The sequence below is a fragment of the Schistosoma mansoni genome, chromosome 1 (genome assembly GCF_000237925.1).
Source record: "Schistosoma mansoni strain Puerto Rico chromosome 1, complete genome".
NCBI classification, from domain to species: Eukaryota; Metazoa; Platyhelminthes; class Trematoda; order Strigeidida; family Schistosomatidae; genus Schistosoma; species Schistosoma mansoni.
Genome location: NC_031495.1, coordinates 39,693,895 through 39,710,839, shown reverse-complemented (window position 1 = coordinate 39,710,839; position 16,945 = coordinate 39,693,895). Strand labels below are relative to the sequence as shown.

Below are 16,945 nucleotides of genomic sequence, written 5' to 3'. Positions count from 1 at the left end.
GGACGACCTTTGAGAAATCCTTGAGTAACTTTCAGGCTGTCCACTTACTACAGGTAAATAGGGGTTATAAAATAGTATGAGTTAGCATTAAATTTACAATTGGATCTGTTTCTCCACGAACAGACATCAGCTATAATGCCGAAAGGCTATTTAGGCATATATATATATATATATATATATATATATATATATATATATATATATGGATGAATTTCACCTGAAAATCCAAGAACTGCTGTATTAGACCTGATCCGCCCGCCCATAAATTACAGTTTCGCAGCATTTGACCAATCGATGGAGAAAACTGTCTTCAGTTTTTATGTCTCTATAAACTACATATTTAGACAACGAAAATACTGTTCCATTTAAAATTACTATTCGTTAGTTAACATTTGAATCATAGACACAGAAGTCTATAATGACAAAAAAAAGAAGTTACCGGTCAATTTATTCATATGTTCATACTATTTTATATAAATTTGTTTCTAATTTCTGATTGACTGCTATTGCTTGTTTAAATTAAATAAAAGGAAACGCGATGATTGATTAACTTATAATTTTAATTATTTTTCACACTAATTCTATTCCACGAAAGAAATAATATTTTCGTGTACATACAACTGCTTATAAATGAGATAATACTGACATTTTTTTCAAATGTAATGACCTATAAAGAGATGCTTAGGACTAATAAAAATTTAGTAATCATTAAAACCATTGAATCAGATTCTCAAAATACGTAATTCAAACTCCAGTCAACAATTTTTTTATAAAGTAACAACTAGTAGATGCCTTTGAATGTGACTATGTCATTATCGACTCAACCTGTCAATTATTTGTGATTGTTTGCTTTTGTATGTATATAGAAGCTGAAGTTTTGTCTTAACATAAATAATGATTGTTTAAAATGTTGTTTGTTTATACCTAAGTATTTATATGAACGTATATATATATATTAGTTCAGCTGTATCTGATTTAGATTACTCATTATTATGGGCGTGATACATTGTTTACATTATAAGCTATAGATGTATCTTCGTTAATTATCATTTACCGGGAAAGAAATGTTTATCACTATTTTTTACAAAATATTATGTAAATTAACATGTCTATTGTTTGTTTAGAATTAATTACTTAGTTGATCGAAGATAATGGGTAAGATAGCTTTGAATGGATTGCAGTAAAACAGATAAATTCACTTTTTAGTATTCCCTTAAATTCTGCGTTTTACAAGAATTTTTACTTTTTATTTCGATAGTTTATTCATTTTTTTCTAGAATCATATATGCTATACTGAGTTTTCTCTTCATTATTCAAACTGTTACTACTCCTATTGTTTCGGTATCCGTCTTGATGATTTCATCTTACTGGTAACAGAGCTTAGATAGATGCACATGTATTGCAGGTTCACGTTACTTATAACTAATTAACTGAAATGAATGAACGAACGAATGAATTTAACAACATCACTAGATACGTCATCATCAATAGATAAGTGAAATCGGTTAATCCACTATAACACTTTTACACAGTTACAACCTTCATATTGCAACACGAAATACGGCTAAAAGATTTAAAAGTGAAAAATACATAACAAGACAACAGAAAAAATCTTTATGATCTGTAGTCGCTTTGCTTCGCTAGTCGTTCACCTCGATAACCGTTATAATATAAATCTCAACGCTGTTTGAAATCAGAAAGCAAAGAGAAGCTGCAACTACAGTTTATTATCGGATAGCATAGGCCACAAAGCTATAAGCGTATCGAGCCAATTTGAAGTGGAGAGGCGAGTAAGTATATTCTAGCAGTTACATAGGCAAATTTATAGTAAAATTTTATAAGGGCGCAGCAAGACAAACAAAAGCTGATAATAGGATTTGAGTGCATACATATATGGGGAGGAGCGTGAATCATCGAGTGATATTTAAGCAATCAACATCATATCTAGAGTCTGTTACGTGCTCCAGTGTTCATAACAGTACAAAGAAATCTGCGAATTGTTACTATTCAAATAACACTGTTTGTTAAGTATGTTGATAAAAGGGTTTAACCAAAATTAATTATCATCGAAATTAGTTGTACGATAGTTGCTATATTTATTTATTTGAACACATAAATATTGGTACAAACGGGCACCAGATACATATGCGCCACACAAATCTCATTTGATTTCTTTGAGGGCTGTGATACTACCCGGGTGCCCGAACTGAAGCAGGTGGTTTTCTTAGGGGACCACACCCAGAGCCTTTGACTTAAAGGTCTGATCTACATGGCAGTGGAGCATCGTGAGGATATGCAGTCCCATAGTAGCCAATGACCAACGATTGATTCATTCGCCATTTGTTCCTTCGTCCTCCCAATTTCGTAAACAACACCCCCGCCACGAGAAGGTAGTGAGTAGGACTTCTCTGGCAGAGGTCGTATACGCGTTGCTATATGAGAGCATTTCGAGAGGGAGAGCGTACTCTCCCTATTCTCGGCCGTACCAGGGCATTTGGGGGCAAATAAATAAATATTATGTATTATTATAAAAATGAAATAGAAGTTTACATTACCTAAATAATCAAATATAATTTTTTTTATAATAATAAAATACAATAATTTATTTCTCATATTTTATATTTTACTTGTTTTAATAATTAAACAAAATAAATAAATAAATCAATAATTGATTAAATCATTTAAATAAAATTTTAAATATTTAAATTATAATTAATAATTAAATTTATTTATTATGTATAAATTTAAAATGATAAAAATTTTTATTCGTGAGAACATTTTTGTTATATCTTATTACTAACTACTTATTTAACTAATTTAAATCCATTTAATGTGAATAAAATGTCAAATATGTGAATTTTTTAAATGTGTGTGTGTACCATCACTAATGTAAACATTATTTAAATATATAACAAATTTTCTTGTTGTAACAGACTAAATGATTGACTAACTGACCTGTAAACAAAAGTAGACGTATTCATATAAAAATTGTGAAAATTATTAATATTATTTTGATAGTAGTAATAATAGGTCCTAGGTTCGAGTCTCGTGAGGTGGGATATTGGATGAGCACTGCTGAGGAGTCCCGTAATGGGACGAAGCGGTCGTCGAGTGCTTCCAAGTTTTCCATGGTGGTCTAGCGTCAATTGACTCATGATCTCAACTATTAAAAATAATTACTTCAATCTCCACAGAAACCCCTTCTGATAATGATCATGTGCTCACTAGTGACTGGCTTCAAGAGGTATTTCCTGGAGTTCTAGTGAGAAGCAGTAACCAGTGGAGTTCAACCAGGTTTGTTGGGAGATATCAGCTCACTGAAGACAATTGGTGAACAGTTGCTGAACTTCCTGGATTGGTTGAGGTTAGACATTAACACCGTTGGATGACGGCTCAGCGGTCTATCGGTTAAGTGCTCTGACGCGAGACTGGTAGGTACTGGGTTCGAATGTAACGAGGCGGGGTCGTGGATGCGCACTTCTGAGGAGTCCCACAATAAGACGAAACGGCCGTCCAGTGCTTCCAGGTTTTCCATGGTGGTCTAGTTTCAATTGACTCATGATCTCAACTCTATATAATTTTAATCCATTTAATGATAATAAGTTAGCGAATAAAAATTTCAAATTTTAAAAATATGTGCATTTTTAAATATGTGTGTACATTTTCACTAGTGTAAACGTTATTTAAACATACAACAAATTTTATTGGTGTAACTGACTAACTGACCTGTAAACAAAAGTAGACGTATTCATATAAAGATTATGAGAATTATTAATACAATTTTAATAGTAATAGTAATAATAATAATAATAATAATTAACTGACTAAATGTACTGATTACTTGTACAAAATCGGTCATGGAATCTTTAAGATTAGTGTAAAAATCATTCGACTTAAATCATCATTTACCATAGTTAGTAGTTACTTGTTTTGTTGAAATTAAATATCGTTAAGTAGTAATGTTGTGGTGTGATCTACTTATATCCTCATAAGTAGTATACGGTGATGGTCAGGCATAGGATGTATTTTGGCAGAAGACCGACAAGGAACGAACAGGAATGAAGCGCAATTGGTATGAAAATGCATGAACAATGAAATCAGAAAAGATGAACTGATATTTGCAGAAGGAACAGTTAAGATTGAGACAATTGATTGTTATTTTGCAAATTAAGTGTTCACTGTATGGTTATCAGAATTTAGTGAGATGGTCTGTAATTTGTGCTTAAATACATCCAATTGTTCTCACCCGTGTTCTTATTCACTACAATGTTTTTATTATAAATCACTCAAAATTAATTACTTTGTAATTAAATTTCATAACTACTTGTATGGTTGTCTCTACCGTTAATTTTCATCATGTTTTGGTAAAAATAGATTTCGAATTCCTTATAAAATCATTTAAATCTGTATTAGGAATTCAATTACAAAGATATCACATCGGAATATCATTTGTTAAGATTATCACATACATACTAACACAAAACCAATTCAAAACGGTGTCAGTCAATGCTACTTTCGTAATCAGTGCATAATTATTATACTGGATCACTAATGGAACTTGTTTTAATATTTTCTTTACCTCAATTATGTTTTCCCGAATATCTCATGTTTCTAAAGGCTTGAGAATATATATCACAATTAGAATAAATCAGAGAGAGCTTTTGCATAACCTGAAGGGTAAAATAAACCATGTGTTGTGTTGAATAACATAGCAAATCAAATGAAATATAATCCTTCATTTTTATGAATAAAAAGCACGTTTGGACGGTAACTTAAACAAAAGACAACAATTACACACTTTCACCCACTATATGCTATTACCCTGTAGCTTTTTCCAAATAAATATCTTTTTTATTCTAATTATACTTTCATCATTTAACAGAAAAAATATTCGATTATAGTTGTCTGGATACTGATGGATTGATTTTCATGAAAACATTGTTATATTAAATAGAATAATTCATTTATAGCATATTATATATTAGTGTATATTTGTCTGTTTTGAGTAGCCTTTATATATGAAATGTTTGTTGAAAAAAGCAATACAATGTATGGAATCATAAATAAAAAAGGAATAACTGTTCAGTTTAATAAGAGTATATACTGAATTGATGAATAGCCAAATGGTAATCAATATCATATTATCTATTTGTCCATATTGAACGAATTCTAACTGAATTCTAGTTGATAAATCCAATAAATAAGAATACTTGTATTGATCTTATTGAGTCTCTCTGTCCATTCAACCATCTATTCAATAAATTTACGGTAAAAGGCATTATTATTTTTCAGACAAATAGCTCCATTTGTTTATGACTGTTTGGCCTAATGCTCAGTTGCAGTAAATAAATAAAAAATCACTGCGTTTGAAATCCGAAATCGAAATTAAGTAATCTAATCAAAGATGGTTAAGTACGATAAAGAAAATAGATTTAGTTCAATAAATTAAATCTTATTAGAAATATTTCAGATTCCTAGAATCATTTCTAAGGAAGATCTTTAAACATATTCCAACAACTTATAGTTTTCTTTACATAAATGATAGCCACAATGTATACAGTATTTTCGGTTTCTGTAAGCGAACGCAACATAAACTGATATAAATGCTTCAAAATCTAGGTAGATAGGTGCCGTGTACATCTCTCAAAACGTCCTGAAAACCCCTTGCTTGCCTGTCCTGGATAATACCACTCCTTAGAATTCCAGAAGGCTAGCTCTTGGATAACTGCATTATATATATATATGATTTGTTCCGAACGACAAAGGATGATATGCAACTAAGCCATCCACCTCGGAGAACTAAACACCGACAAAAGTCTGTAAAACTGGTGACAGTCAATTAGATAGGTAATTGAGAGATGAATCGAGTTATTTTAATTTTCAAATATTTCATTCAATAGATTCGCTAACAGATTAAATTTGTTGTGTACCCGATATAATTGGTTTCATAGAACCTTATGAATTGATTGGTGTTCATTTTCTTCTGTTTATCATCACAAAAGTCAAATAGTGGACTAACTCTGATGTTTGTAATTATTTTCAGCTCATTTAATATGACTTACACTTTTAGTGAACATTTTGTGCCTTGTTCCGAGAAAAAATTGGTATCACTTAAGGAAAAAGATATGATACTAGTTATCATATGGAAACTATACATGAACAAAACTTACTTGTAATAGATGTTGGTCATAGTGTGTACAGCTAAGTGAACAGAACCATTTGCATTCAAGTAACAAATTCCATCATGTCCAGATTACGAATCTAAAAGCTAACAGGACCTTGATACGTCACTTTCTTTCAATTACCTACAACCATATCACACTAAAAGACTAAACACCATAGTGTCACCTAGTAATTCTACTTCACGTTTAAGGTTTTCTGTTTTCTGTTCAACCCTCGTTCATATCCAATGATTAGTGAGTTAATATATTTATTCTTCATCATCAAGCCTATTTATCTATTCACAATGATATCATCCATCAACTATATATTCAAACAGATCTGAAACATGATCGGAAAAATGTATCAAAATAATTATTGATAAAAATAAAGTCACATGAGAAGAAACAAAAACGATGTGATTATTGAATATATTCCATTGAATATATAAAACAATCTATAATGTATCACTATTTGGTATTCTCTTTTCTCGTAAGAACAATAAATACAAAATAAAATCAGACTTCATTTATTTGCATGTTGATTTTAATTTAAACATTTTAAAATTGTTTAAATCATTTAGAAATTTTTTTTTCTTATTTCTCATAAAAAATCAATAATATCCAGGGTTTATTAACGATGATATTGATATTAATTTATAGGTGATTTTTATAATAAAGTAATTTCAACTGGGATATTAGTGTAGCTTATAATGAATTGATGACTAAATGTTTTTTGAAATCATTCAGCCGAACACATCGACGAGAATAAGCATCATCCTGCGTATGATATTCAGGTCTATCTGTAAGCATTTTACGTAAAAGTAAACAAAGTAAAATCCAATATATCAGGTTGCAAATAAAAAAACAGTAGTTTACTAGTTTTGTCGGATGTGCGTTATATAATAAAACAGACATGGTGAACTTGGAAATGTGTTCTGTTCTAGAGGTATTGTGTTCGATTTGAATATTGAATGATCCTAACCTGGATGACTGACATCTTAAGTTTGAAATGCTTATAACCGCCCATGTTACAATCAACTATCTAGTATTTACTTAGTTTCGACGACTCTAACATTAATATTAAATCAAGATGAAGACTACGGTTTATCTAAAATATCCCTACAAACTTATCAAGACAAGGTGAATAGATGAAAATGTAAAACTTTGTAAGCTATTTTCCAGAGATACAGTATGTATATTACTAGAGTACTTAGTGAATAAAAATGGTTTATGATATTTTTTTATCGCCTTAATTGTTTGTCGTTATTTTACTCATTTGCTGTTCTTTAGTCTTTTTCCGTTGTTAAATTTATGTAAATTATGGAGTGTTGTAGTCTTGTACTTTATATATTTTATCACATGAGTCTATGCTTTGAAAGAATATAGGAAAGAATAGAACGATACTAGGTGTTTAGTCGATCTTCCTGAGATTTTTTTATTGACACTTTATGATTAGGTGAAAATTCTACATGGGCCATACTTTCGCTTATCATATGCATTAAATATGCTATCAGGCTCATTGTTAGTTGGCATAGGAGAAAATCACAGTGAAAAGTACCTGAATTAATATATTAGTGTCGTATTTTAACAAACATATTTTATGATTATAAAAACCTTCATTATCATTGCAATTCACTAACAACTGCCCACCTTCATTATTGTCATGTTCTATCAGGCAGGTTGTTAGTTACTTTTCGTTGAAAGTCTACAGTTTGGTTTGGGCCTTCAATATCTATTAACCGTTATTATGAGTACAACTAATTATCCCATATTTTGTTGAGAAAGTATAATTTAGTGGATCAGTGATGTCTGTTCTTCACTGGCTGATCGATTCATGTATAGAGAGGGAATAAATAGATTCACATCACGTTGCAAGTTTTATAATGATTGTATATGTCTGTTATTAATAAACTGTTTAGTGGAGATCATGAATATCGTGGAATGGATTTCAGAAAGATAATAGTAAAATGTTTTTTTAAATGTTTCCAAAACAATGAATGCGTTGATTCATAAATAAACTAATGACTTGCGGTGTTGGTTGTTATATGATTGTTAGCAATCAGTAGGGAAAAATTAAGATATATCATTCGTTTATTAGTTTTATTTATTCATTTATTTTATTAAGTAATAAATATTGTTTTTTTTTCTTTCCTATAAGGTATGAACTTAAAGATAACACAAAATGTTCAAACATTGGAGAAAAATGTATTCAACGAATGGATGATTTATTCATTGAACTAGATCAAGATGCACATGCACCACAAACATTAGCACGAATCGATACTAAAGGTTTACCTACAGGTGTTGTACGAATAGATTTAAGTAAACATTATGCATATCAAGCATATAGTGGAAAACAGATACCTGTTTCAACAGCTTTTCGTGTAAGTTTTCTAATAATTATCTTTTTTTACCCTATCACCCTATCAAGTGATTGACATCAAACATTTGTGCTACTGTTACTCTATAAACCACTGCTCCAACTGTCCAGAATGATTTTAAAAATGATTTGTGCCTACTGAAAATATCTTTATTCAACAAGATATCTTAAGTATGGGACTTCTTTTTATATATTAAGTATCAGTTTTTCCGTTCCTCTCAACTTTTTCAAAATAAAACAAATAAACCCCCTGTCACTGAATCTGAATTCTGCTAAATAAACTTTAAATTAAAATAAATGCTGTAATATAGCTTTAAAATTTTTAAACCTGTATCGTATCTTACTGTCCTTATTTAGTCTACATGACTTCCATACTAAATCTCTAAATAATATTATTCAGGTAGTCTAATTAAATAGTATCATTCAAATGTATCTCAACTTAATTCAACACTACAAAATGATGTTAGTTCACTATGTAGGCATGTATAACTGATCGATTTTCATTTAATACTTAATGTAAAATAGCTTTCTGTAATAAAAATAAGCTTCATACTAATGACTGATTGTAGGTGTTATGACTAAACAATATGAAGGGATAAACTACATTGTATGGTGTGAATAAAATATTATGTATTCACATTTCAAGCTCTTCTTTACTGTTTATTTGTCTCATCGTTTACTCTAAGTCTATATGGTATTGTGTTTAAAAGGATTTGTAACTCGTCTGTCTGCCTCTTATTGATAAATGTGTACCCTGGGAGGATTGTGTTAGTGTTGGCACACAACCACAAGTTTTCAGTAACAGTCGTGTGGTTAAGATCGAAAGGTACTACGTTTGAGTCTCAGTGTTAAAATCAAAACTAGGATGTAAACACATTCATCTAACAAGTCCAACATAGGACACTCTAGAATCTAGTTCTAACCAACTATCCTAAAAACTAAATAATAATAATCACAATTTCTGAACCGCTACTCACTAGTTATTCTGCCATGATAAATTCCTACAAACCTGAGATTCATTTAATAGAAGGCTTATCCCAACCATTCTAAAATTATCCAAATGTAGATAAGCATCACTCTCTTTTTCATTACGAATCTTTAATTTAGAAAATTATTATCTCTGACAACTATATAAACATCACTTCGAATAATTACCTCTGTAAATAGTTTTAAATTGCCAAATGTTTTTCTAGTATTGGTACTAATTAGTTTGATAGGTAAACTGTCTAAATTTAAATAATTTTATAAATAATATTAAGTTACTATCGTTAGTAGTATATTGTATTTTATCATATAATCTAAAATATAAATTAATTATACAAACTATTTCAAAAATTCTAAACAATTTTATTTGAATAGTTGAGATCATGAATCATTTGAAGCTAGACCACCGTTGGATGCCGGCTCAGTGGTCTAGGGGTTAAGCGCTCACTCGCGAAACTGATAGGTCCTACGTTCGAATCTCGCGAGGTGGGATCGTGGATGCGTCCTGCTGAAGAGTCCCACAATAAGACAAAACGGCCTTCCAGTGCTTCCAGGTTTTCCATAGTGGTCTAGCTTCAATTGACTCATGATTTCAACTATATATAACATCTGAATACTTTAAATTTATTTCTTACAATGTTTTTTACTTACTGAAAATTAATCATTTATTATTATCTAAACGTTTAATGTCTAGTCCTTAATGTTAACCTCATTTTGTTGACTACAATGTAATTCGAACTTTAATGTGAAAAACATTTCGATACAATTTACTTTGATCTTTTTCTATGTACAATAATAGAAAAATCTCTTTCAACACAAAAAGCTACACGTATGCTCATGTAAAAATAAGTATTTCCATTAGCTTAACGTGAAAACAAATAGTACGTAAAAAAGAATAATACCCGAAAATATTTTGAACAGGTAAACAAAAATCTATGAATTTCATACCTATATATAAACATACCATTCTTCATGTGTTTTTTAGATATTTTCCGACGATACATTTAATTCATTTAGTATTGTTTGTTTGAATCTTCCCAATGATGTTTAGGACTGCAACTGGTCAGTCTCTTATTGGCCATATGTGCATACTGTGCGTATTGCCTCGATATAGCCTTAATTCACAAGCATTATAAGTAAAGATGGACAGTGGCTAGCAGTGTAATCCAGGACGCGCGTTTCGTCCTATTTCGGACTAGTCAGCTGGATGTACCTGCATCTCGAAGTTGATGTTCACTCTGGGACTCCAGATGCAGGTACATCCAGCTGACGAGTCCCAATTAGGACGAATCGCGCGTCCTGGATTCCACTGCTAGCCTTTATCCATCTTTGCTTACGATACATTTAATTGTTATTAGTAAAAGACATTTCATTATAAATATATATTTATTATCTCTTAAAGTCATCCAATCAGTGCATTTAAACCCGCATTACCATATGATTTAATTGTATTACAAATTAGATATTGTTTTTCTTAATTAGATCTAAAACTTTATCTTTAATATTATATCGAATATATGTCATATTATGTAACACAAAAATGCACAATTGTTGATATAAGTAGTAAAAATGATATAAGATAGAAGTTTGGATTCAATTTTGACATGAAATATTTTCTTTTGAAACTTCTGAATAAAAACTTTATTTACAGTGAATAAGAAAAAGAGGGATTTGTAAAATTTAAACCGATCGATGTAAAAAAGTTTAAAATGTATGTCAATTAAAAATTATAATCTATACTTTTGATAATCATTTTTATGACACTTATTAAGGGTCCTAGATTCACTATCATTTAGTGTCAAAAGTTAGTAGTTATGTGGAGAACCCAATTAGGACAAAATATCTCTCAAGAGTTCATTTCTTTTTAGTGTACTTTCAGTCGATGTCAATTTTTAGTGAAATCGATCTTTCAACTGTTTACTTTTGTTTAAGTTTGTCAATTATATCATCAGTTTGTTTGATAAATTAAGTAAAAAATTATTCATCAGATTAGTTGCAATTTTTTCCCAAAGGTTAGTACTGCATACTTTTCTAGAAGCACACTATGATAATTAATATTGTGAAAAGTGTGTAGTAGACTGCAGATGACTTTTAATATATTTCATTAGGCAAATTGTAAAAGCCATTTGAATATTGTTGCCTTATTCTTGCATATTTCATATTTCGAATGATAATTACTGCTTTTATTACCTTTCTTCTTCTTCAATCAAACCAAGTATACAAAACTATTGTGATGAATATAATAGTAAAAATGATTTTGATCACGTGTCCAATTTAAACGGTTTATTATTCATTTCATCGATTAACATAAATAGTTTTCATTGTTTAATGATATCGCACTCAGCCTACTCATATTTACCGTGATTGAACAGGCCTTAGAAGTATTGATAATTTTCAGGATAGCGTTCAACAGAAACTGGAGTATAATATTTGTTAAATGCTTAGATGATTTTCATCATGGATTGAAGTCAACTGACAAACTACTGAAAATCAAGAAGTGAATTAGATATTTCATCGACGTTTGAAATTCCTTAAGAATGTGCAGAGATGATTCAGCTAGGGGCTTCATATTTTTGATATATGAGCACTCCCTTTAACCATTTTGTTAGTATCAAATGATCGACAACCACAAATTTGATTAACTTTCGATTTAGTGTAACGGCTATCCAATGCTAGTGGTTTATAACTGTTTCACTCTAAATATAATTTTACTCTCCCTGAAGTACTGCTTTATTCATCAACTTAATCAATATGTATAGGATATAACTATAAAAATATTTATATTGATGAAAATTAATCAATAAGAGAATAAATCAATAATCCTAGGAGTTTGTATACAAATTTTCAAATAAAATAATAATATCAGAAGGGGTTTTGTGGAGATTTTAGTAATTTATAGAGTTGAGATCATGAGTCCAGTGCTTCCAGGTTTTCCATGGTGGTCTAGCTTCAATTGACTCATGATCTCAACTCTATAAAATAATAATAGTTTGCACGTAACAAACACTTACACATATACAACATTAATGACTAGATATACAATAGAGTTATGTTGTAAATAAAATATATGAATAATGTTTTTCAATCGATATTTATTTTACATTATAAAATTATTAAATAGTTCACTGCTAGCCACTATCCATCTTTGCTTATAATGCTTGTGAACTAAGACGATATCGAGGCAATACGCACAGTATACACGTATGGCCAATAAGAGACTGACCAGTTGCAGTCCTAAACATCAATGGGAAGATTCAAACAAACAATACTAAGTGAATTTAAACTTCGCCCCATTGCACAAGCAAGTGGTTATCAGAACTCAGTGGCTGAGTGAATAACGTAATGGCGTTTGAAGCGAAAGGTACTGGGTTCGAGTACCAGAGTGAACATCAACTCTGAGGTGCAGGTAGATCCAGGTGAAGAGTCCCAAATAGGACGAAACACGCGTCGTGGATTCCACTGCTAGCCACTATCCATTTTTGCTGATAGTTTATTTAGTTATAGTCTTTTGAAACTTTGATAACCTATTTGTTCATTATATCTATAATGTTAAATTATTAAATATTTAGAATAAAAATGTAATTAATACTTTATGTAAGTAATGATCTGTATTATCTTTACAAAATTTGAAATACTAATAATTGGAGCAGAAAAATTAATGAATTTAAACAATGTGTAAAATAAGGTAAAAAAAGTTAATATATTAGTTGCAAGATATTTGATATTCATCACTGAATAGATCAACCAATGTAAACATATTAATCCCTCGATTAAATGAGTCAGTGTTGCTTAAATTTAAAATTTGATTACAATAATTTGAATGATGGATAACAATTAAATTGAGAATGCAAATTTAATTTTAAAGAAAGTTAAAACTCTGACGTTTACAGCTATGGATATTAGGCTCAAGTTAAAACTAAGGAACACCAACACTGTACTACAAGTACATGAATTCACCGAATGAATCTCGAATAAAATATAAATATGTGATTGTAGGTAGTGTAATGGGTGTGCATTAGTGAGAAGTCTGAAACAGATGAATTCATAATTAAAGTTAACTCGAGATGAAACTACGTTAAAATTGTATAAATGTCATACACACTTATATTCGGAGAATTTCATTTTTACCAGAATATTCTTACCAAGTAAACATGATAGAAATTTAATTGACTACGAGTAACTGATCTCAAGAACATCTGGAACTCAAAACAATTGTCAACCAGCACCAAGATCAGAATTTTCAATACAAATGTCAAGGCAGTTCTACAGTATGGGGCAGAGACGTGGAGAACTACGAAAGCCATCATCCAGAAAATACAGGTGTTAGTTAACGGTTGTCTACGCAAGATACTTCGGATCCTATGGCCAGACACTATCAGCAACAAGTTACTGTGGGAGACATCAAACCAGATTCCAGCGGAAGAAGAAATCAGGAAGAGACGCCGGAAGTGGACTGGGCACACTTTGAGGAAATCACCCAATTGTATCACAAGACAAGCCCTCACGTGGAATCCTGAAGGTCGAAGGAAAAGAGGAAGACCAAAAAACACATCACGCTGAGCAATAGAGACAGACATGAAAAGAATGAACAAAAACTGGATAGAACTAGAAAAGAGGGCCCAGGACAGAGTGGGTTGGAGAATGCTGGTCGGCGGCCTATGCTCCATTGGGAGTAACAGGCGTAAGTAAGTAAGTAAAGTAACAGAACTCAGAAGTTATTTCATGCATAGAATATCCAGCAAATTTACATGACATCTTGATAATCTATATGCTAGACGATCACTTCATTCCTTCTCAGAACAAAAAGCTGATCTGAAATCACATTCACAATAGAAAAGAGGAGGGTTGGAAAAAGTCAATCTTTTGTAGTTAGCTCTACATTTAAAAAAATTCACATCGTAAATCAAATTATATTTTAGTATTCATTATTTTTTACTGATAACTTAATGTATCATTATCATATCTTATTATTGTATGTTTTAGTCAAAACGTTTCAAAATAGGTTTGTAGCTAAGTAATTTACTGATTCAAAATAAGGCAAAGTTTAATGGCTTAATTGCATGTGAATAATCTGGGAAATTGAAGTTCAAGTAACTCCAACGTTTCTTCCGGCAAAACGTTAGGGACGCTGGAATTTTTTAAAACTTCGATCAGTGAGATTATTTAGATATAATTTTTATATAATTTGCATAAAATTAGGGCCTAATCTTCGTCAAAACATTCTTTCAAATTCTGAAGAATGTCCATATAAATTAACGTGAAGTTATCTGGATATAAGAACGAAAACTTCAACAAGACTATGGCTTTTGGATGGCCATTAAGCGAGTCCTAAGTTACCTTGAAACATCTAAACTAATCAGCGAAAAGTTGATATAGGAAAATCCGAAAGAATTGTGGTGAATTCACAGTTCTAATTTAAAGTGTTGGAAATGTCCCGTATACGATATTCTGTCTTATATATCGAAGACCTGCTAATCAGATCTAAGGAAGCGCTACCTACCCAATCTTTTCAGATATTTTTCCTCTATTAAATTTATGTTTCCCGACGACAGTTTCATCAATTTCTACGATTCTTTCGACACCCCTAAACAATTGATTTTAACTCATTGTTTTCATGATGCATATATTTTCTCAATGCTTGTACAATAACATTAAAAATGGTTGCACCCAGTGTTAATAATGACCCTATTATCCAGTTCACAACTATCAGCATGATTAGTCTTCGTGTAGATCAGATACTAGCAAGAAATGTCCCTGTTATTGCATATTTCTTACTCTATCATACGTTGCATCGAAATGCCATGCCATCGAGATACCTAACACGTTGTTGACTAGTTGTTTGTAATCCACATTTAGTGCTCGTTAGCTTAAACTCGTTTACTTGATTCTGATTGCCTTGTCCATAAATTATAGTCCCACCAAAAAGTATTATTTTCAGTCTATAATTGAAATACTATATACATGTCTTGTTCCAATTTTATCATGAAGAATTCATTTCCTTAAAACCATGATGTCCTTAATAACCAGTCAGTCACTCATATTCAACCTACAAAATAAATATACATACATCAACTAAAGATGCTTAACCATACTAGTAAAGTGAGATGAAATTATCAGGACATATCAGAATATTGGAATTGTTAACAGTATAAGTAGTAGTAGAATAATTATGCGTAGACCAAGTGATTCGGAAAAAAAGATAAACTCGAGGAATACAAAGATATTCATCGAGTTAAGAATCCAGTAGAAGACAAAAAGTGAATATACGTGTAACACTTTGACCAATTTAGAATCATTATCAAGACATGTCTATGTTTGCTGTAATGTTACAAATCAATAAATAGGCCTAGTTGGTGCCTGATATCCCCAAACAAACGAGTTCTGTTACTTCTTAGTATGTTTCACCTAAAGCACATCCACTTTTGTTAGTGAGACATTATGATTGTAAATGACTCTCCTCTCTATACTTCAGCTCTATCTCTTTGTCTCGGCTTCTGATATTAGCTTTAGAACGATGAAAAAAGGAACACTAACAATCCATTTAGGTCATTACAACCATGTGCATCTACGACCAAGCATATAGATGAACTCAGTAGGTTGAAATTACCCTTAGAACAAGATACGATGGAGTTACTGAAAATGAGTTCAGTGGTCTATGTCTTTAAGTTCATCGAATTTGTGATTTTGATCGACAATCGCCCAATAGTATTGTGGATGGCTGTTTGATTTTCGATTCATTTGACACTTTAGGTTACGTCTCCACACTAATACACTGGCAATCTATTTTAAGGCTGGTCAGTAGTGATTGTATTATTCTGTACATAGATAAATAGTCTGTTAAACTAGGATCGAAAAATTGTTTAAACTCGATTGTTTACACTGGCTCTCTAATTGGTATATCTGTTCGTGTTCAAAATATCACCCCTACATTTCATAGTGTTCATAAAATTATAACTCGGCTGAATTATGTTTTTTTACTTACAAGTGCATTATAAAGTCCATTAAACTAATATCAATTGTTCGTACGAAAATAATTTACTGAGAAATAAACAACTTCAAGATATTTTGGTCTAATTTTAGTATCCTACTTCGCCTTCTTCTAAACTGACTAAGATTACCAATGTCAGTTGTAGGGAGTGTTGAATTTCTTCGTAATCATGAAACGATTTAAGTTAGTCAACCGATAAAACTTTTGAGCACTTGACAGCTAACCGGGCTTATTATAAGACTCCTCAACAATGCACAACCACATTCCTGTCACCGGAAGTCAAACCGGTGACTTTCAGTCACTGGATCTGCAGACTGTTAGACCGGTATACAATGATTTACAAGTCTAGTGGATGTTCAATGCTCCCAGGTTATCAATGGATGTCTGATTTAGACGGGCTCGTAGTTTTTATAAAGCCAACCGAGATTATTT

General features: G+C 31.2%; 1 protein-coding gene across 1 annotated transcript in view; it reads left to right on the top strand.

Annotated features, from left to right (window-relative positions):
* The window catches only part of Smp_167190 (uncharacterized protein), a gene marked incomplete at both ends in the record, with an annotated part of 85,748 nt that overhangs the window by 56,296 nt on the left and 12,507 nt on the right, over nucleotides 1-16,945 (top strand). Inside the window, one exon of the mRNA XM_018794386.1 lies at nucleotides 8,320-8,545. Coding sequence (XP_018648804.1) covers nucleotides 8,320-8,545 — 226 coding nt within the window. The remainder of the gene's footprint in view (nucleotides 1-8,319; nucleotides 8,546-16,945) is intronic.